Source organism: Dendropsophus ebraccatus, chromosome 8, assembly GCF_027789765.1.
Source record: "Dendropsophus ebraccatus isolate aDenEbr1 chromosome 8, aDenEbr1.pat, whole genome shotgun sequence".
Taxonomy (NCBI): domain Eukaryota; kingdom Metazoa; phylum Chordata; class Amphibia; order Anura; family Hylidae; genus Dendropsophus; species Dendropsophus ebraccatus.
Window position 1 is genome coordinate 44,121,648 of NC_091461.1, and position 24,163 is coordinate 44,145,810.

Genomic DNA, 24,163 nt, shown 5'->3' on the forward strand with positions numbered 1-24,163 from the left:
GTAGCTACAATGAAGAATCTCTCTAAATATCTTTAGGTTTTAACAGCAACTTCGGCAAGATGGCTGCCCTTATAATCATGTACAGAAGATAGAATTTAAGAATATACAATCAAGAATTAAAGTGACTCTGTAGACACAATCTGACCCCCCCAAACCACTTGTACCTTCGGATAGCTGCTTTTTAATCCAAGATCTTTCCTGGGGTCTGTTCGGCAGGTGATGTAGTTATTGTCCTAAAAAAACAACTTTTAAACTTGCAGCCCTGTAAAAAACGGGAGTATCTGTGCCCTAACTTTGCACCACCCCTCCGTCCCTCCTCCCCACCCTTTTCATCATTAGGAATGCCACTGGAACATTTTCTCTATACTAAACATTGCACAGGTGGCTTAACGATCCAGCCCATGTGCCGGGTTGCCACAGGTGGGGAATAGGAGACAATCTGCCTGGAGCATTCCTAATGATGAAGAAGGTGGGGAGGAGGGACTGAGGGGTGGTGCAAAGTTAGGGCACAGATACTACCCTTTGACATGGGCTGCAAGTTTAAAAGTTGTTTTTTAGGACAATAACTGCATCACCTGCCGAATGGACCCCAGGACAGATCTCGGATTAGAAGCAGCTATCCGAAGGTACAAGCGGTTTGGGGGGGTCAGATTGAGGGTAGAGTCGCTTTAAGATTATGCTGGGTTCACACGTTTTTGCAATCCGTTTTATGTTAGAAAAGGATGAAAAAATGTATGCATTTGTGTGCATCCGTTTTGATCAGCTTTTCCATTGACTTCTATTATAAAAAAAACAAACAAAAAAAAAACAGATCAAAACGCATCATGTGCCCTCCACTGTAGGCAATTCTTTCAGTGGAGAGCGGAGGGCGCACGATGCATCCTATTCAATGAATAGGACAGGCAGAACTTCTAGCAGAGTCCACAGCACGGGCTTCACTCTGTGTGAACGCGCCCTTACACAAAGATAAATATATGATAGTTTCTGTTTTTGTAAACAAACATAATATAGGTGTTCCATCTCTTTAATTCTAGGTTTTAATTGCAGAGCTATTATTTATATAGAAGGTCTGTGCGCAATATATTACAAGTACTATTATCAAAACATCTTCTAGTAGATGGATACCAGAGAACATCACCTAATGGCTCTCCACAGGACTTTGTTTCATGTCTAAGTGGCATATTATTCCATGAAAAACATGTCAAAGGTAAGAATGATCCAAACGAGCAATGCGTCACTTGAATGGCAATTATTAACATATTATACATATTATGAGTAATGTTCTTTTTAGTACCTTGCAAATAAATGCAACTGACAAACTAACAAGAATTTATCAGAAGCAGCATTACAAATATGACTTTAGAACAGAGGCTGACTCACAGCACTGACATTTTCACGTATGACTAATCACTTACTAGAAATACTCTACGTTTCTCTTTGAAGATGCAGATTTATTGGCTTATTAGAGAAGTTTACTTTTTGTAACCAACTTTTCTTCTAGTAAACTGCATTGGAACTTAAGACAAAAATTACAGCATAACGTGTAAAAATGTTAGGGCTTTTAAAGAGGTTTGCCAGGAAATATGTTTTTACATTTAAAACTGCTTAGGGTGGCAAAAAAAACCCCCAAAACATTTACTCACCTGCCACCCATCCCCCACTGATGGACACTGCCCAGGGGTGTAGCTAGGATTCATGGGGCCCCATAGCAAAAAACTGTATGGGGTCCCATGAATACTGTACGCCCCCCCATACCTGGTGTACGCCCCCCCCATACCTGGCCTTCTCCCAGCTCCCCACTACCTACTGCAGCTGGTGTGTGTGCAAGTCCTTGGGGGTCTTATTTTGTTCTTTGAACTGTTGGCCAGCAGGGGGAGCAGCAGTCCAGGTGTGGGTGGTAGCAGGAGACTGCTGGTGCAAGTCAATGTCTTGGGGGGGGGGGGAGTTGCCGTCTGTTCCGTGCCATAAAGGCAGACCACCTAGGTCCCCTTATCATTCCTCCATGCCTTCATGGTTCACTGACACTGCCCATATACTGTATGAGTCTATATCACCAAATGACAAAATAAACCCAAAAGGCACAATACAAGCCAGAAGTGTATCCTGCAGGAAGAAGTATTTTGTATGTTCACACACAGCAAAATAATACCAAAATACGTGAGTAAAATTGAGTAAAAATAGGGCAGTATTTCAAATAAAATAATGAGCTCTGCTGGAGTCTATGGGGAATTATCTGTCAGTGCACACACAGAATAACAGCTATAACTGAGTGCTGGTGTAAAAATAATGCACAAGCTCATTATCAATAAGCTGCTTTTATTTAAAAAAAAAAAAAAAAAAAAAAAACAGCAGTTTTTTAATTTAATTACTGCCCATCCAGGGGGGAGGGGATTACATAACACCAAAATAAAGGGCCTCAATAGATGAGAAGCTCCGCCTCTTTGACACTGTCCACCAATGAATGAACATGTTTTTGTACATAAAAAGGACATACACAACAATGAGAACGAGCAGTTTTGCAATGTGCAGTAGACACTCTAATTGTTGGTGCTAAAAAAAAATGTATGGCCCATCACAAAAGGTAAATTAGTGGATATAAAGTTACAAACCAAAAGTTACAAAACCATATCTTTAAACTGTGTGAAGTAAAAAAAATAATCTGTCTTACTAATATAAAGTTGTTGTTTTTTTGTTTGTTTTTTGTTATTTAACTCTGCCAAAAACAGTGTGTCTGTTTTTTCTACATATTTTCCTTTTCTTTTGAAACAACTAATGGTTTTGGCTTGAAAATAAACTGCGTCAAAAGCAGCTCTGGCGTTCCTCCAGCCACCTGAAGCTGACCAATGAATAACCTAGCCGTGTTAATTGCTGGCTGACATAACCAATTAATGGATTTCCCAATTTTGGTTGCTCATTTGCAGAGGTTGAGTTATAACAGACACTGTCACTAAGTAATCACTGAACATCATTTCTGGCAAACATAAGTCACAGCCTTGTGCCCAGACACTTAGATTCCCAACCCTATTGGGATGCAGACGTACATACTCTAGGCAATATAATGTACATGTATTCGCCACTCCAGGAAAACCTCATCATTCCTTCATATGCCAATGTCACTGACTCTCTCTCTCTCTATATATATATATATCTTCCATATTGTGAGCATTAGCAATAAAACCAATATATATATATATATATATATATATACCAAATACAAAACATATATCTGTCATCTGTAAATATTTATAAAGACGCCCAATGGTAGACAATGGTACCCACATGAAACCACTTGGTTAAACATTCAGTTAAAGGAGACCTGTCACCCCCCGTGCCGGGGTTACAGGCTCCCAACCCCCAGCTAGATCCCCTTATACAGACCTTATCTGGCCGAGTCCCACTCACGGAGCCAGTCCTGGGACGGAGATAACCCGGTCAGCAGCCAGCGTGCACGCTGTGGGGAGAGGTCCGGCGTCCATAGAGAATGAATGGAGCCGTGCATACGCTGCAGAGATGAGTCCTGCTCCATTCATTCTCTATGGACGCCGGACCTCTCCCCACAGCGCACGTGCTGGCTTCTGACCGGGATATCTCCATCCTGGGACCGGCTCCAGGAGCGGAACTTGGCCAGATGAGGTCAGTATAAGGGGATCTAGCTGGGGGTTGGGAGCCTGTCACCCCAGCACGAGGGGGTGACAGGTCCTCTTTAACCTATAGATAATATGAGCAGGGTTTCTGAAAGAAAATCACCAAGAAACCATCACTTTATTTTTTTTTATCTGTATATCCTGAAGGAAGTGGTGTATTCTTTCCAGACTGACACAGTGCTCTCTGCTGCCACCTCTGGCTGTGCTAGAAACTGTCCAGAGCTGTAGCAAATCTCCATAGAGAACCTCTACTCCCCTGGGCAGTTCCTGACACAGACAGAGGTGGCAGCAGAGAGCACTGTGTCAGACTGGAAAAAATACACTACTTTCTGCAGGACATACAGCAGCTGAGAAGTAATGGAAAACTTAAAATCAAAGTTCCAAATCTAACGCTAGATAATTTAAAAACATTTTTTTCCTACGGTGTACCCCTTTAATGACAAAACTGTTGTGAGAAGTGTCCTATGATGCTATAAAGGATAAATCCGGTAAATGCTAGTCCGAGTACATCCATATCTAGGATATTCTGAATATTAGGTAAGACTAAGTAATAATAAAGTACTTAATACAATTTACATCAACACCTAGACAATACTGTACATCATTGTTCCAGGTATAGGTGACACATCAGTTATATGGCTTCTCATCTTACAGGTCATTAGGCCTTCATTTTTCTTAAAAGACCATTCCATAAAAGATCTGTATTACACTATGTACAGTAAGTATAACCAATACCAACGTGTAATCATTATCACTCAGCTATGGAACCCATAAAGTGGGAACATAAAAGTCCAATTGTGACACTTTCCCATTTACAAGCATTGAATTCACCTACATCTGTGAAAAAGCCTAATGTGCCCAGACTCTTCTGGCGACCGCGATGATAACCAATTAACCGGCAGCAACACAGCGGTTGCCATGTCATTGCAGGCCACATATGACTGGCAGCTCATTGTGATATGCTTTACAATGAAAACACATTAATTATATGCAAATTGCTTCCATTGTGGATGGAAACCACAGGGGCTGGGACCAAGCATCACACAGCAGTAAGAGTGTATGTGCTCATTTATTAATAATCACTATCATCTATCTATCTATTATCTATCTATCTATCTATCTATTTCCTATCATCCATCTATCTATCTATCTCCTATCATCCATCTATCTATCTATCTCCTATCATCCATCTATCTCCTATCATCCATCTATCTCCTATCATCCATCTATCTATCTATCTATCTATCTATCTATCTATCTATCTATCTATCTATCCATCCATCCATCCATCCATCCATCCATCCATCCATCCATCCAGTGCACTGCACACTTGTACTGTCTTCCTGATCCATTCAAGGTAGGCAGATCTTATTTCCCTCTTCTTGAACCATTAATCATGTCTTGTTAATTGTTACTTTCCTCCAATGTAAAAAGACATTGTATCCTGTTTAAGAAGACATTAAAGTTTGCAGGGAATATTGGCGAGCATTGGACTAATTGACGTAACCCATCAATAATTGACATCATAATTGACCAGGGATACAAGTCATCCTACGTAGACCGCCAGCCTGCAGTCTATTCCCCCTTTCTGATAAGCAGCAGCAGCAAACGCTGACGTATCACATATTGTACCATCACATCCCTTTATAAACATTCCTACCATGTGCACCTCATCCCTGAATGTCCCAATTTCCCTCCGATACCAGTTCACACCATTAAATCATATTACACGGTGTACATTAACACAAGTAACCATGTAAAAGTAAGAAAAAAAACATATGAATGACAAATCAATCAGCGGCTGCTGAATATATGACATACTGATTTAAAGGATTACAGTATTCTCTTGGTACATATAATTCAACTACTCGCCCTCCCTCAACCGCCCAAAAAAAAAAAAAAAACACAGCAGAGAGAAGCTGTCACCATTGAATCCACAGCAGATCTATCGTCTCTCCTAATTGTTTTTCACTTTAAATTTGTCACCCAGAGAACTGGCAATGCTCTTGACATGTTACATTTACATTTTAATCAGTCTGCAAATACTGTGCAATTTGGCACTCATTTAAAAAAAAAAATCCTGCATTTGCAAAAGATGCTATTCCCCCTTTATCCCGTGTATAAGAATTAAACACGTCAAGCAGATTTTCAGAAGGAGATTGCCATGTCCAAGCATCTCATCTCACAAAACAAAGAGTAACATTCTAAAGAACGCAGGCAGCCTGTTTAAAGTTTGCCCCCTGCATGCAGTCCTGAAACTAACAAGACATAAAACATGCAAAATCAGGTTACAAAAGAACAAAAAAAAAACAGGAAAAAGATAAAGGTGGCGTTACCCATTCCAGTCGGCTAGCATCTGTCTCACTTATATCAGTTCTCATGAATGCTACACTGCATTTGACTGCCCATTAAATCCCTGGAAGTCTCGACTTGGTGGGGATGTGAGCTTAACACAAAATGAACACTTTGAGTATCTGCTGTGTGCTTACAACTCCCCCTCCCCCTTAGCTACAGTACATTACTCGTATAAACACAGATTACATTAGTGGCTAGGAGAGGAATGACTTTAGCTGGCTGCCAGTTGGGGCTGCACTTACACCACCTTTTCAATGTAGGTTATGACATTTTGTCTTAATTGTTCTTTTTTTTTTCAGCCTCCTCAATGGCCTCTGCCTCTTTGATATAGTTTTCCTCTCAGCTGACACCACAAAAAGCCCACCTAAAAACAAACCCAAGATGGGAACAAAACCAAGGCGTTAACTCTTTGCAGACGAGACAACCTGCACTTGGCACAAACAGAGCACTTAGAGACATAAAAAGAAGACTTGATGGCTGGGATGCGAGGGTTTCACAACAGCCTGTGCCTCTGAGCATTACTTCTTTCTTTATAGGACAATAAACAACTAGAACGAAGCAAATCAGAGCGTGTGACTATGATGTGACATCGTGAGGAAGTAACCGCACTACAATATAATTAATAGGATTGCAAGGGGATGGATACTATTTATTGGATCATATGATCACTGATGCTGTTTGCCTGTATCACACTCGTACTGTAATTGTTACAATGTGTTACAATACTGAACAATGTAAACAGCCAAAGAAGATGGAAAGAAACAAACAAATGTAAAGCTACCCAAACCGTATCCCCCTATGACAAGCCATTGCATCCCTGCAGGCTATAAGGAACCTTAACTCCTCTAGTGCTGCTCTTCAAGTGCCAACGGCAGGATACGGGCACAGCTCACAGGCATTGTGACTGCCACAATAGACACCACTTTATAGAGCATTTCCACAGAAACCTAAAAATAACCACATGTAATGATTTCTGAAGAACAGTAGACGTAAAAAAAAAAAATAGATGTAAAATATTAAATGGTCGCTATGACATATTTGTAGTTCAGTTATATTATCTAAAAGAACTCCTTACTCCCAGAAAAACGGTTCTAAAGTTTTGGCCACTAGGTGTCCCACTTTTCTGCAATCTGCTGTTTACTGTTTGTTGTTAGGGGAAATTCATTTGTAGTAACAGAGACAGCAAGACAGAATACAGCAAGTGGGAACATAGCTTAGCAGGTGCTGCAAGCAGGAGAGAAGGAGGGAGGAAGGGAGTGACCATTGGCTATAAGGATGCAAATTGAGGCTTTCGCTGTGCTCCAGGGAATCTGCACTGTTCAAAGAAGGTAGAATAAAGGGGTTGTCCAGAATAGAAAAACATGGCTGATTTCTACCAGAAATGGTAATGCTTGTCCTCAGTTTGGGTTTGGATTTTGCAGCTCAGTTAAATTGAAGTGAATAGCGCTGAAGTGTAATACCACACCCAACCCATGAACTTGGGTGGCACAGTTTTTGCAAGAATCTAGCTTTGCTTTTCCTAATCCTGGATAAGACCTTTCAGGAAGGGTTCACAATACAGAATCCATGCAGATAACTTCTGGTGGATTGCGGCGCTCGTACCGATCAGGGCGGCGCACGTATCCACCAGTGCCATGGACACAATTCTATGTCCGGGCCGATTCCAACTTCTCTTGAAAGAACTGACATGTCAATTCTTTCAGCGGACGGTGGAATCAGCCTTGCCATAGAATGGAGTCTATGGCACTGGCGGATATGCACGCCGACGTGAGCGGGTATGAGCGACGCAATCCACCGGAACTTATCCGTACGTCATCGCATAGCAGTAAAGAATAGAGTCTGTCTAATAACTATGTGCGCACTACAGACAAATCACCCAGCTCTGGTTCTGCCCTCTGATACGGAGAGAATGAAAAAAAGCTGGCACCCTGGAGGGGTCTCAGCAGTGAGAGCACCAAAACCACCCCGCTACCACTATATGGGCTCGTTCACACAGAGCAAAAGCAGCTGAATTTCTGCGCTGAATCAGCGCTGAAGTTTCAGGCGTTAAAATAGGTACAGAGCTAATTTCCATTGTGTTGAATGGAAATTCTGCTCTGCAGTTCACACAGTGGAATTTCCGCACTGAACTAATCCGCTTTCCGCCAGAAGAATGAAAATGTTCATTCTTCCGCTAGCGGAAGCCTATACAAACCAATGGGACTCTGATTTTCTGTTTCAGCATGGAATATGCGCGTATTCAGCGCGGAATACAAGCGTAATACAAGCGGAAATTACGCGCTGAATCAGCGCGGAAATGTGGAAAAAAGGGGGGGAGGAGGATTCTAGTATATGTTCTGGTATAGTCTAGTTTACTCGCCAAATACTCGCTGAATTTCAGCGCTGAATGCATGCGGATTCAGTGCGGATTCCTCGAGTATTCCGCTCTGAATTTGTCAAGAGCTGATTACGAGCTGAACACTTTCCTAGCAGAATACGCAGGGATTCTGCTTACATTCTGCTTATATACTGCTCGGAATTCAGCGTCAGTTGATTTCAGGCGGAAATATTTCCTCGCGTAATCCACCCCTTTTGCTCTGTGTGAACGTAGCCTGAAGGGTCAATGTTAGTATGTTGTAAATGTTTACTATTTATTATTATTACTAATAATGATATTAATATTTGTGCGTCCCTTGTATAATGTATAAATAGAACAGTCCAAATACATGTATTTATTTCTTTGCTTCAGAATTGTTGTCTGTGTGGCTCAGAATGTATAAGTGTTGTCTCCTATGTTATTGTGTGGTTTAGCAGTTTGTGGCTTTTGTTGTATTTTAGTTAGCTGTGGGTTTTGTAATAATGTACATCTATAAGCCTGCAGAAGGTCATGCAACTATATGAAAGATAAAAGTATTCTCTGTATAAAGTGCAAAATGGAACCACTTTGCAAGTCTAACACATAGGAAACTATGACAGTAGGAAAGTGGTTTACTTCAACCGATAAGATACAAGGTCCCACTTCACATTACCTCAGTTTACAATAAATATATCCGTAATATAATATGCTGCCGATTGTGAATACTCAATAAACATCCCCATTGAGATCACTGTAGCAGCTGGATAAATGGGGCATTGTGTGTGACACTACTACAAGGTCTGTTGTAGAACATATCGTACCAAACAAGTAGGGAGATCGAAATATACATATCATTGAGTGCCTATAAAGGGCTGATTTGAAGAGACATGTAAATTAGCTTATGGAATTGTGCTACAGAACTTAAATAGCACTTTTAATAGCACCCAAAGATAACATTTTGTTATTTACTGTAAATCATAATGGTGTCATATAGTGCCCACAGGGACGGTCCTATATGAGATGAACCTAGATTACTATAGAATATAGTGGTTACAGTGACATATACAGAAAGGTAACCATCTCATCTAGTGTTACGACTTTAAGCACAGTGTTATACATTATATTCACTGATATTGCATAGAGCAATACTTCTCAAACTGTGAGGCGCCCCCTAGTTGCTGGTGAGCACAGCCGAGAAGGCAGTTTTCATAAAAGTGACTATAAGCTGCACAGTCCTTTACCTGGCTGCAACAATCTCTGTCGGCAGCAGAGAGCAGAGAACAAAGGATTACACGGCGGGAGCTGTGTGAAGGCCTCGATTCAGAGGTTAGAGGTCAGTGCTGACTTCAGAGGAGATAGCTGTAAATTAACTCTTTGTTGTCCTGTTTTGGTGCCTCATCTCCCTTCCTCCACCCCTCCCCTCTCCATAGAAAATAATGAAGACAGGGCTTCAAACTGCTTTCTCATGATAAAAATGCATTTTTCGCTAATAAACCCAAATACAAAGTTTCCTAAAATCGCTTGTACTATTGACTTCTGCAAAAAATAAATTAAACGACAGGTACACTTTAACTTTCTATCAATTAAGACTCTGCCTAACAGCCACGTGATATATGAAGGGACAGACTTTTGTTTTGAGTCCATTCCTCTGAATGCTCTGGTGCAATAGCCATATCATAGGGATAGACTTATGTGATACTCAGAGGAATAGCTCCATCACTGGATAGGGACACAATAGGATAGTAAGATATAGACCAGCTGTTATTGATTAGCCTGTCCATTCACTAGGCAATGTTATGTTCTTTTATTTTTTTCCAATGTCTTTAATTACAGTTATGTTTTAGGGTCTGTTTCTTTCAGTAAATATCATAATGGCGATATTATAATGGTGGCGAAGTACTTATTCAGGCATTCTATACCCGATAACACAAAAATTGCCAAAAAACCTACAGCATTAAAATGGTGCGATTCAAAGTGAGATTACAGACCTGTAAAGACCAATGAATGCTTAGTTTAATGCGGCTTTTCTCCTCATTCTGGATGAGCAGGAACGTGGTCCACTGACTCCTGATTGGTGCATCGTTGCATGATAATGCAATTGAAGAGAGCACTTGATTAGTCTGAAAAGCTGATTTCACAAGGCTGTTTTCAAATGGGAAATGAAACATGAATGTAGCTTATGGCGAACAAAAGATCTGCTATATTTAAAAGCCTCTGATAGAAATTGCCAGAATAAATATGGATAACATATTTAGAAAAATAAAGTCGAAAATAACTCCAGTATTCCAATATCAACAAGAGGTGGCAATGAAAATAAGCAAATGCAGCGTGCACTATATATATATGCTTTCCAGCTTGACATTTTCGTTTTGCTTTCAAGCACAGCATGGTAAATTTAAAGTTAGATAAATCCTACATTCAGCAATCACAGGCATATTTGATCTTTTATGTGGTATTGGTTAGCTGTATACAGCAGAGTCTCCTAATCTTTCTAGTGGCCCGTATGTCTCTTTGGTTTTGAAGTCAATGGAGAAATAACACAATAATTGCAAAGTAGTTGACTGAGGGGCAGAAAAAACAGCCCCTGCATTCCGAGAACTATACGTTTTTTTTTTACTTTTTCATTGATATAACTATACAAGTGCTTGTTTTTTGTAGGTAGGTATATTATTTTGGGCTGGAGAACCTAGATGCAACCCTAAGGGAGGGTTCACACTACGGAATCTGCGCAGATAAGTTCTGGCAGATTCCGTCGCTCGTTCCTGTTCACGGTGGTGCGCCTCTCCGCCAGAAAGAATTGACCACTATGGAGCCAGAGCTAGCGGGTACGAGTGATGGAATCTGCCAGGAACTTATCCATGCGGATTCCGTAGTGTGAACCCACTCTAAGGCTGCCTGGAAGACATGGATGCAGCCTACAGCCTAGCCTGTGTTCTGTCATCTCTACTGGTAAACAGGAATTCCAAAATATTTGATTTAGTTTTTAATCTGTTTATTGGACACAAAAGTTTGTTCCTAAAAACTTGTTTTAGCAGGATGAATTATATTTTGTAATGGTACCAAAATGGGCTAATGGGAAATAAAGCCACCTTTGTATTATGGATCTTTATGTCATTAATTACTATTATCTATTAATATTAATTAATATTAATATTAATTATTATCAACTATTTGGGCACTTTTAGAGAACTTTAGTAAGCAAGAAGAAATAGCATGTCGTGGGTTAACAGAATGTGTCATCTAATCTTGATTGCTTAACCTTCCATTACATTTCCAGGAGAACTCAAGAGTTCTGTAAAACAATTAGGAGATGGTAAGATTACTATCCCTTACAGCGGTCTTGTGCAATAGTCTATTGTAAAATAACCTACATGAAAGTAGATTCTTGTTCACATTCATCTAATCTGGTCCAGTGTTTTACAACTATACTCAGAGGCTATGCAGCAACAATTAAAAGGGACAGCACTACAGTACCAAAGCTAACCACAGTGGTATGTATGGTGCTATGGGGCTATGGAAAATATAAAAGAGCCCCTTTGAAACACAAATACAATACTTGTACAATTCAGATATCATAAAGATCATATACAGATGCATCACCATTTTCAACACTCTTCACAGACTTCATTAGACATTCTCATTCTCCATTGGAAAAATTGATGAAAAGAGCACATGCTGTTTTTTTTATATGTCCATAGATATTTTACACACAAATGTGAATTGCCACACTAAGTGACATGGAAACCTATACTATTTTATATTCATAGTAACATGGTTGTATAAAATTGATGCAATATGGTGTATAGAAACTGAAGCAATATGATTATGCAAATGGATAACATTACTTAAAAGTGTACCTGGCATGTACAAGTCATCTGATCAACCAGGATAATGTTATAGAACATGAAGAGCCGAGAAGATTGATATAAAATGTTGTGGAAAAATACACCGTATAACTTGTATTTTATTTATTTCTGCTAATTCTGGTCTTAGGAGTCCAGTGGGTGGTCTCCAGTGGGAGTCCAGTGGGTTGTCCGAATCAGTCACTGACAGATATATATAGAAAAATAGATAGATAGATAGGTACCACCACAGAATTACTGCTGCAGTCACTGGGTAACTCAGCGGTGTGTCCCTGTTCACACCAGGTATTTCCTTATCTGACAGATACACATATATATATATATATATATATATATATATATATATATATATATGCCAATTCTGCCTAATCTGGTTTTAGGAGTCCAGTGCGAGTCCAGTGGGTGGTCCGAATCAGTGACTGACAGCTATATTTATATGCCAATTCTGGTCTCAGAAGTCCAGTGGGTGGTCCAGTTGGTGGGCTCCCGTGGGAGTCCAGTGGGTGGTCTGAATCAGTGATTGACAGCTACATATATATGCACACACATTACTGATTAGAGCCAACCTCTGGGCTCAGAACCCGTAGAGATTTCAACCAATAAGTTACGAGTTACACTTTTACCACACAACTACATATCTATCTGCTTTATAGTATAAAGCTGAAGAAGTGGGCAGCATTATCATAGTGACAGGTTCCCTTTTGTACATCACTCAATGCAATCTTTATCTTCAGGTCACTAGAATTTACCAGCAGCAAACTCCATAAAGACACTTTAACAAGAAATATTGGTACCTTGGGTGCATTTACTGTATTAGGTTAAATCTGATTTTCACATAACAATAGCTAATTATTTCATACTTAAATCTATGGCAGCAGTCGTGGAAATGGTTTTTACCCCCTGATCAAGAAGCAGAAACATGAGCCCATCAGCATTAGACTAAGTACAACATGTTCTGCAAAAGAGATTTTACTGGTCACCATGAAAGAGTTACAGTGTGTGCACTGGGTCTTACAGTGTGCAATCTAAGTCATTCTCCTTCCACAAGACTATATTACCCGCTGTGTGTATATACGTGTATATGTGCACGCGGGTTTGTATTAGAGTTTAGTGCAATGATTGAAAGGGAAGTTCTGAGCGCTGGCCAAATAGCAAAAGCCATTGACTATTAGATTCAACAGACCAAGATCAAAGTGTAGAGAGCTGTGAAAGCTAATGGGTTAGTCAGATGGTATTATAGTTATTAATAAGTTAGAATTAACATTCATTTTCATCTTGTAGAGATTAAATAGGTAATTCAAAATGTCTTTCATCAGAGCATATCAAAGTTTTACATTACATTTCAGAGATTACACAAAGGAAAGGTTAAAGTCTACTGGTGGCCAAAAACACAAGTGTGATTAAATCATATAATTGATCTCATTGTATGAATCCACTAGTAGGTAAAAAAAATACTGATAGTGGCAGTTATGCAAACATCTAGATGGCACTGGCTTCTCCCTCCAAGAACAAAAGGTTGGGCAGTGAAAATCCAGAATCCCTGACCCTTATCTCCACCAGCATGATCCCCTATACATCCCCTATACATCTTATCGTGTCACCAGGACCCACCAATTGCTGCTAATGACTATGAGCTGCGAGACAGCAGTTGCCAATAGAAGACATTATAAGGCTATGCTCACATAACGTCTTTTTCTGGACATATTTCGTCCGTCTTTAGGGACAGCTGTCATTTTGAAGCTAAAATATGGATATATATGTACGCAATTTGCATAATAGGGCAATATTTTCACTTAGAAAAGATGGCAAAATACGTCCAAAAAATTACGTTGTGTGAACACAGCGTTCAGCCGTGATCACACACAGAATTTTTTTTTACCAATTTTCTAGCCACTTTCTCAGTATTTAAGAACTTTTCGCCAATTTTCCTATACCTAAAAAAGGGAGCAGCTGTACAATATTATGGAGCAGTACTGAGCAGTGTTAGCTGTGAATCCAGTCCTGGGTTGAGATCTAATACTCAATGTAAGCTTGTAGTCTCTTGTACACACTCTGTAGCTACTGGCTCTCTCCACTCAAGCACTTCCATCTCCTTCTTCCATCTCCATAGACTTGTATGGACAACATGTAACCTGAACCTTAAGTGAGCTACTAGTCTTTCTTGTGAAAAACAAGATGAAATTGAACTATATTAGCAGGGGTGGAAAATAGCCTGCAAATAGGGGAAAGCAGCATTTTTTTCTGATAATGTACAATACAAAGTTTCTTACATTTGCCCGTACTATTGATTAATGCAAATAAAAGCAAAGGCCTTGAATGGCATGAAATCAAATTTAAAATAAGAAAAACAAAATGCAAGCCAAAAATGCATATACTAAACACACTATTATAATTTTTTTTTTTTTTAAATCACATGACGAAGAAGCTACCCCAACCCCCCTGGGCAATGTGTGGGGTGTTAGTGGATTTTTATAAAACTGTATTTCTCTAAGTTGTAAAACCTCTATATGATGCAATACAACGTTGCACATAAGTATCCCACATTGGACAGTGCGGCACATGATATATGACCCTCATAACGCAGGGTCTGATTTTCCCATAAATCTGCTGTGTGATCAGTGCCAGTAGCAGCGCAGTATTACAGCACACATAAGATGAATCCACCCTTTTACAGTGTCCAGGTGATTACAGATATCACAATAAACACTGCAAAAGGAAAATACAGGAAATTCTGCAAGCAGCCCGGAGGAGAAAAACAATTTGATCCTGTTATACAACCGCTCTCCTTCATGTCTCAACACAAACCACTTTTCATATGTTTTCCTTGTTCCGCACTATGTACATTGGAAACAATCGGCTTGCAGTTTCTGCCTTTCAGACAATAATCTTTTATAGTAATCTTGATGACTCAAAAAAGAGGTAATTACAGGGTAAAGTCATTTACGCAGGGCTCCAAGTTCCTAATCTTTCACTTGTATTCTTGTTTAATAGCACATGGTCTGAATAGTGCAGCGTTATTAACTCATGAGCAGCTGTCACTTCAGCACACAGGGGACGAGACCTGACATATCTGGCTAAATAAAAAGGGGCACTATACTAAATAGGCTCTCGGACTTTGCTTTAGCCATCTAGGGGTTACATGCATTAGGATTTCCAGGCAGTGAAAAATAAACCTTTAGCTGCTGTAAAACCATTTACAGCTCGCTTAGCAGAAACCTCTAAGGCGCCCTCTGGTGTTCAAGAGCTGCTAGTGATGGCAGAACAATATACAGTACTGTACAGCAGTGATGCCCAAGATATGGCTCTTCAGCTGGTGCAAGACTACAACTCCCAGCATGTAGTGATAGATGCACGCTGTCAGGGAATGCTGGGAGTTGTAGTTTTGCACAAACTGAAGAGCCATAGATTAGCAATAACTAGTATCCCATATTGTGGAACTGAGCAGAGTAAGTGCATGATGTACAGTTATTCTTTTATTTCATATTGCAGTCAAAGGTCATGCAAAAAAGAAAAAAAAAAAAGAAAAATCTATCTATCTATCTATCTATCTATATCTATCTATCTATGAATAATAATAAATATGTATACATTGGTTATATGTTCTTATCTGGGGCTTGTACTGTGCACCCCTTTCACATACACACCACACATACATATATAATGTAATAAGAAAAAATTATAGAAAGTTGTATCATTGGAGATATTTTTATATTATGTACATCGGTGCTGTGTCATTTCATTATATTTATGCAATAGAACAACATTGTCAGCACAGCATATTACAGCACTTAAATACATTAGATTTGCCTACGGTGTCCACATTATGGCCTTAAGTGAACTATGGCCGCATTCACCCATTCTGTGTTCTGCATGGAACACGGACGTGGAATGCCTGTAACGGACTCTCCCCCGCCAGGGCAGCATCTGTGATAAGATGCTTGGAGCAGAGGAACTGTACAGATATACACTGCGCTGTAAAGTCATTACAGAGCAGCACATATGTATACAGCTCCCCCGCTCCCAGCATCTTATCACAGATGCTGCCCAGCGTGGAGGAGAGTCCGTTACAGGCATTCTACGTCCATGTTCTGTGCAGAACTGAACATTCACCTGCTGGTAGTGCAATCCCACTCACGACTCATAGGCATACACCTGCAGGGTGCTCACTCATGTAATAGCCCAAGTCTCCAAACAATACTGAGGAAGAAAGTAAGTGGCAACTCACCGCATCTAAAAATCTTCACATGGTAGGGAGAGCTACTGCGAGCCTTAAAGTGGCCTTAAAGTGGCACTGTGAGTTTAGTTTTTTTTTTTTTACATGTTGAGACCTCAATGGATCGGTAGAACAAACCAAAAGAAGTGTGCATGGACTCACAATGTAAGTCTATTGTACTGTCTTAGTTATGCAGGGGGAGGAGCTGTGCACTAGCAATTGTTCTAGCAATTCAAGCAATTGGTTAGGGTCTGAACACTCAGATTCTGACCAATCAAAATGTTTAACATGATAAAAGTACACTTTAGGTAGGCTATGTTCCCACTTTGGGAACATACAATATCAAAGGAGCGTGACCATTTGGTGAAATAGCCACCAATAAAGATCTTATTCTTTATTAGCAGATGTCTATTTAACAAGATGGCTGCATACCTCCGAAAATTCATGTTCCCCACTGCTGACACTTTTAGATAGCTGTCAGAGCATGAGACACGTGGTACCTTTCATATAGCTGTCTGTGATTCCATAAAGTAGAAAAATGCTTTAATTCTCCTGTGCAAAATGTCAAAGACTTTTTCCCAAGTCCCTGAATTACTGCAACCTGGAATATAATCTTACTCCCCTTCCCATCCCTGATCCTGCTTGATTGACAGTCAGCTAGAAGCTACGCCAAAAGCAGATATAGGGATGGGAGGGGGAGCAAGGAGGTATTCCACCTTGCATCAATGTAGGAGCGCTGGGAAGCCTCTCTGACACATTGCACAAAAGAATAAAAGCATTTTTCTGCAGGTCTAATGACTGGAACACAAAGCATCATAGATCCCTATATGATGCTTTCTATCGGGGTCATTAAACCTGAAGTCAAGACGGAGCATGCAGCCGTAATACGGAGGCAAAGATACAGCCATATTATGTTCATCTGAAATCTTCAAAGAAGATTGCTCACAGCAGGAGTTTATATACAACATTAGCCCTCGTGACTGCAAACAAAACAAATGACTAACACTAAAGACAGCTATAAAATAAAACTTTCTATTCCCTCTTGTGTTTTCACTACCCAGCTCCCATTTCTGTGGAGTTGCACAGTATACATTCTTCTGAGAAGGGAGCAAAGCAGTTCAGCCGTCAAAGTGTTTGCAGAGCTGCAGCAATCTTCAATGGGCTCGATTGCCTAACACTATGTATCATGAAACAAAACAGCCAAGTTGCCAAATACCAGCTACTAAAAATGTCTTTCTGAAGGCAACAGTTTTCCTTGTAACATAGCTGAGATGCCACATAATATGACCAAGAGAGGAATATTTACATTGAGACTCCACACAATAAACTCTGCTCCGAGGATTGTTTAAAGCTATAAAAATCAACTAAATTCCAGAACAAATTGAGCAGCTGCAAATTAATGCAAAGGTTTGCCTGCGTTGCACCCATCCTTAATATATTAGGGGAATGCATTTATAGGGGGGTCCTTAATATATTAGGGAAATGCATTTATAGGGGGTCCTGAATATATTAGGGAATGTATTTATAGGGGGTCCTGAATATATTAAGGGAATGCATTTATAGGGGGGCAGGTTCACAAAAGCCAAATTCCCCATGACTGCTCTCCTGGTGCTGACAACACAAACATAGAGAGAGGATGCGGCCACCTAAGGAAGCTGCACACAAAACAGCGACTGTCCCATCAACACTAGACTTTTATTATTATGAAGCTTCTTATTTTGGACTTTGGGATTTTTAGAGCTTAAAGGGGTACACCGGCACTTTAAAATGTTTTCATAATGTTTTGGTTTTATACAACATACTGAGCATCTTATTCTTACCTCACCGCGTTTCCCTGGTGTCACTTGCAGCCTTTATAAGGCACGATTAATGGCGTGCCCGGGTGTTCGTGCGGATGGGATAGTGTGTAGGGCCATTTATATACATGGTCATTAGCCGTACATATTCCGTTTACATAGTTGAGTGGACTTTAGGAAACTATCCAGGTTCAGAAACATCTCCGAACCCAAACACTAGGCATTTTATTTCCGGCATCTTGAAAAGTTAGATGCTGCCCTAGGGAGTCCTGGAAAACATGGATACAACCTATGGCTGTATCCATGTTTTCCTGGCAGCCCTAGAGTGGCATTCAACCATTCAACTTCTCCAGATGCAGGAAATCAAATGCTAAGTGTTTGGGTTCGGAGACGTTCCTGAACCCGGACAGTTTCCTCAAGTCTGCTCAACACTACAAATCAGTCGACCAGAGGGTGTTTGCTGATCGTTGGACCTTTTCCATGGGTCGATTATTGGGTGAAGGAGCGTTTTTTATAAAAGCTCATGAATGATAATCGGCATGTGCAAAAGGGCCTTAAAGTGTCCCCCTTTGCGCATTCTGACATCTCTCCAAAGGTGTAAAGGGTAAATTTAGCGTTTTTCATACCTTATTTCACAATGGTACCGTTGGCCCCGCCCCCTTACCGGCCATTGGAACAGGCTGGCCGAAAGGTCTAGACTCCACCCCCTTTACATCAGCCAACCAATGGGCATCAAGGGGGCGGGGCCAACACCCACTTCATACAATCTGCAGTTTATAAAAGGACACTTTTTACTTGAACAAACACCATGACGTATGATATGAAATAAGGTATGAAAAACGCTAAATTTACCCTATATACCTGTGGAATGATGTCAGAATGCACAAAGGGGGGGGCGGGAGCTAGCCGGCCATGTGAACGGACGTGCACAGAGAGAGCTCCGTCCATGCAGCCCTGAACAGGCCTAATTACCGGTGTTCCCACCGCCAGAATCGCACACCGGCACATGGGGAAGACCACCGGGGGACGCTCACTTACCCCGACTCCAGCGGCGCCACGGAAGACCCGCTTACAGACGCTTGAGCGCTTCTTCCCGCGCGGTACGTCTGGAGGCCGTGAATCCCGCAGCCAGCGCCAGCCACCCGGAGGGTCAGAAGCCACTGACCCGACCCGCTCCCTCAGCTTACCTCCCGCACCTGCACCGGACTGCTGCGGAACCCGGGCGGCTCACTTGTTAGCGGTGAGCGCAGAGCCGAGGACACGCTCTGAGCACCGGGAAGGAAAGCGGGCGCCATCTTGTCCACGTGGGGCGCTGGGCCCGGCTGCACGGGACGCAGAACAGACACCCCGGCACCCTGAGACACCATACAAGCACACAGTAAGTGAGGCCCTGAGACCGGGGGACCCCCCCAATAGCCCACAACCTCCTGAGGGGACTCTAGACCTATCTGGACTCCCCCAAATCCCAGAGCCGGCGCCATCTTGGCCCCAGGGAACCCTCCAGGGACACATAACACAGGAGGAAGCGGCTCCCATACAGCCTCCTACACAACCCCCCGTCTCGCAGAGGGACCCTCTACCTGCCTCTCCCACCCCCCCCTTGCGGAATACCCTGCACCCTGCCCTCTCTCCCTCCTGTGGGTCTGCATCTTCTATAAAATATAATCTAGGCATGGCTGCAGCACCTTTGCCTCCAAGAAGTGACAAATCTCATACAAAAAACCCACAACAGAAATCCTCCCAGAGACAATCTACTAAAGCTAAAAATGGGGGCAATTCCCTCACAACCACGCCGCCACATGAGACTTCTTGGCAACCTGGGGGAGACTCTGACTCTGACTCGTCTATATTTGGGGCTCAATCTCAGGGCAATGTTAGACAACTTCTCTCTCAGCTCCCCACACGAAATGATTTCAGAGCCCTACTCTCGGAGATCAAGGCGTGTAGGGTGGAAATATCGGAAATCCGCAAAGATATCCAACATGTGTCAGAACGAGTAGAAAATCTGGAGGAGGAACATGACGCCACTCGCTCCTACATTGCACAACTCCACGCTACAGTAGGGGTGCAATCTTCCGCCCTCAATGACATGCAACGCCACATGGAGGACTTGGACAATAGGGGACGGCGCAACAACATCAGGGTCCGGGGGCTTCCTGAGGCAACACACGATGAGGACCTCTCTGAAACTCTTGAGGCCATATTCAACATTGTCCTGGGAGAGCCCTCCTCACACAAAATCAAGCTGGACAGGGCTCACAGGGCCCTCCGGCCTAAGCTGAACTCTGGCGTCCCTAGAGACGTTATCTGCTGTGTGCATGATTACGAGGTGAAAGAACGCATCATGACTAAAGCCCGGGCAATGAAGGATCTTGAGTTCGATGGAGCCCCTATTCAGCTCTTCCCAGATCTGTCCTGGCTCACTCTGCAAAAGAGACGGCTTCTCCGTCCCCTCCTCATTACTCTGAAAGATAGCCAAGTCAGGTACCGCTGGAACTTTCCATTCGCCTTGGTGGCTAGGAAGGATGGCAGATCGGCAACTCTGAGAGACCTCTCCGACCTTCCTGCCTTTTGCGAGACTTTTGCCCTCCCCATCCCTCGGATAACGGAATGGACTGTCGCACATCCTCCCGCCCCTCCCGAGACTGTCTGGCACTCCACACAGCAGAAGCGGCGCAGATCCTCCTCTCGCCCCTCACCTCCTCCAGCTCGCGACCCTGGAGGTTCTTCTTCCTCTCCCCGCTGATCTAGCGCCCTGCCTTCAGGGCCCATTGAGCTACCACCTGGCGGTGGGACTGTCTTTTCCTTTTATTGATTATTGCTTTACATTTGGCCTATTTTTTACTTCTACAGCTACTTAGGCTGCATGGACGGGTTGCCAACCTGACTACCGTACACCCTGTTGCCTGTCTGGTTCGTAACCTGGTCTCTCCCTCCCCCCAGGAGCCTTATCCCTATGCTTTTTTTGATTCTACATTTATCTGTGTTTCGTAGGGAGAACCTTTTTTGTTTTTTTTGCTCCTCCCCATGCCCATTTTGCATGGGTATATGGCCTAGAGCCGTAAACTTCCTTTTTTGGGATTTTTCTGAAATGTTTATTGATGCATTGTTTACCCTTTTCTTTTTTCTATGTACCCTTTATGTACCTCCCCCCCCTCTCTTTCCTCCCCCTCCCAAGCAGCTCCAGACTTCGAATGGAATTCCCGCCTTCTCGGATTGCCTCCCGTGGTGGATCCCCTATGTTGTGGATTCGGGTGAGTTTTATGCTCTCACTAGCCTTATGTTCCACCTGACCTCCCTATGGCTCAGATAGTCACCATTAATGCCAAAGGGCTAAACTCTAACATTAAAAGGCGCCTGCTCCTGCAGGAACTGCGCTCCTTGAGAGCAGACATCGCCTTTGTACAGGAGACCCACTTTGATGCTACAGCCAACTTCAACTTCTCTAAACACTTCTATCCACACGCCTATTCGGCCTCAATGGGATGTAAAAGGGGAGGGGTAGCTATTCTGATCTCCCGACACTGTCCTATACAAGTGACTTCCTCCTACTCAGACCCTGGGGGGAGATTTGTGGTAGTGGAGGGGACCCTACAGGGTAAACCCCTCCTACTCTGTAATGTGTATGCCCCGAATCGCAGGCAAATTCCCTTTCTCCGAGGGGTGCTCAAGCGGCTTGCAGCCTATCCGCCCTCCCCCAGAATACTAGGGGGTGATTTCAATCTTCCATTCTCAGATCAGATGGACAGATGCTCTTACTCAGGTATTCCTCCCTCTCATGATTTACGTAGGTTGTCGGTTGAATTCCGTAAATTGATTCGCCGACATAACCTTTATGATCTCTGGCGTATTGTGCACCCCCTGGAGAAAGCTTATTCCTTTTACTCCCACCCCCATCAAACACACACTAGAATTGACTATTTTTTTGGGAATATCCCGACAGTTCGCTTACTCCGGAAAGCAGACATAGAACCCATCTCGTGGTCTGACCACGGCCCTGTTCGCATCACCCTGGCCCCCATGCTCTCACCCACCCGACAGTGTCATTGGCGTCTCAATGAATCCCTACTTAAAACCCAAGTATCCCGAGACTCTATTAAACTATGTATCGAGAATTATTTCAGGGAGAATGAGGGATCAGTTTCCTCCCACTCAGTTCTGTGGGAAGCCCATAAGGCGGTCACAAGAGGGCACTGTATAGCACTCAGTTCTAAACTCAAAAGGGACCGCCAAGCTGGTATCCTAGAAGCTAAGCGCAGTATCCGCACCCTAGAGGCCTCCATGTCTTCCCGTCCCTCGGTGAGTACCCTGCGTAGGTTGGTGGCGGCCAGAGCTAAGCTTAAGGATCTCTCTATCCATAAGGTAGAGCGTTTACTTCTATTTTCTAGACAACGCTTTTATGAGAAGGGGAACAAGGCGCATACCCTTTTAGCTCGTATGCTTTCTGAACGCTCGGCAGCACAATCTCCGCAGGCTCTCAGAGACGAACAGGGGAACACAAAATACCACCCGGCAGATATATCCCGAATTTTTGAGACATACTTCTCCGCTCTATATTCCCTCCCATCCTCTCTGCCATCCGACCCAGCCGCTCGAGCCCAGAAGATAAGGGACTTTCTGACCACCTGCAATCTACCCACTCTAACCCCGGAAGCAGTGGAACACTTAAATTCCCCAGTCACTCTTGAGGAATTACAGGAGGTGCTGAAACATCTGCCCTCGGGGAAATCCCCGGGGCCGGATGGCTACACCTATCTATATTACAAAACTTTCTCTGAACTCCTCTCCCCCCAACTGGTTTCGCTCTTTAATACCTATATGCAGGGCTCCCCCATCCCCTCCTCCATGCTTCATTCCCACATAACTTTAATACCCAAACCGGACAAAGACCCTCTAGATTGTTCTAGCTATCGGCCCATCGCCTTGTTAAATACGGATTTAAAGCTTTTCACAAAAATCTTGGCCACACGCCTTGGGCTCTATCTACCGTCATTAGTAGATAAGGATCAAGTTGGATTCGTTATGGGTAGGCATGGGTCAGACAATACCAGGGGAGCGATCGATATAATCGATGCTGTCAACCTCCAAAACGACAAGGCACTGGTCTTGAGCCTGGATGCTGAAAAGGCGTTCGATCGCTTGGGCTGGCCCTTCTTAATGGAAGCCCTTTCGCTTTACGGGTTCTCCGGTCCCTTTCTGGCAGCGATTCAGGGTCTATATTCTTGCCCGACAGCATCCATTGTATCCTCGCACCAACGGTCGGGAATATTCCCCCTCTCTAATGGCACCCGCCAGGGCTGCCCACTTTCGCCATTATTGTTTGTTCTCTGTATAGAGCCTCTGGCGGCGGCCATCAGGAGTAATGTAGATATCAGCGGAGTCACTATCAGGGGGAGGGAATACAAGCTGATGTTGTTCGCAGATGACGTCCTGTTGACCCTCACTAACCCACTCATATCACTACCTAATTTAAATGCACTGTTGCGAGAGTTCGGGGTGTTATCAGGGTACAAGGTCAACACAGCCAAAACTGAAGCGCTTCCCCTCAACTTGCGAGCTGGAGAGCTGCAGCACCTACGGGCGACCTTTAAATTTCGCTGGTCTACGGACTCTATCCGCTATCTGGGGATTCGTCTGACCGCATCCTATCTCTCCTTGTACCAGGCTAACTTCCCCACACTCTTTAGGGACGTTAAGACCCTTATGGCAAAATGGAGCAAACACTACATCTCCCTCCTGGGTCGAATAGCAGCGGTAAAGATGACTATACTCCCCAAACTGCTGTACCTATTTGAAACCTTACCTGTCAGGGTCCCTATGCAGGAACTTAAGGCCATGCAGGCGGCTATGTTTAGATTTATATGGGATGAGAAGAGGCATAGGATCCCCAAAACAGTGATGATGGCTAGTAAACTACAGGGTGGCTTGGCGGTCCCAAATGTCACACATTATTACTG

At 42.9% G+C, this 24,163-nt stretch overlaps 1 protein-coding gene across 2 annotated transcripts in view; it reads right to left on the reverse strand.

The window, feature by feature from the left end:
- ARID5B (AT-rich interaction domain 5B) overlaps window positions 1-24,163 on the reverse strand; it is a 274,509-nt gene that overhangs the window by 66,973 nt on the left and 183,373 nt on the right. The window contains exon 1 of one of the 2 annotated variants that reach the window (XM_069980287.1): window positions 5,981-6,084. The exons of the other annotated variant lie outside the window; for it this stretch is intronic. Coding sequence (XP_069836388.1) covers window positions 5,981-5,984 — 4 coding nt within the window. The 5' untranslated portion in view covers window positions 5,985-6,084. Of the gene's footprint in view, window positions 1-5,980; window positions 6,085-24,163 lie in introns of those variants that run through there. 2 annotated transcript variants of the gene reach the window in all.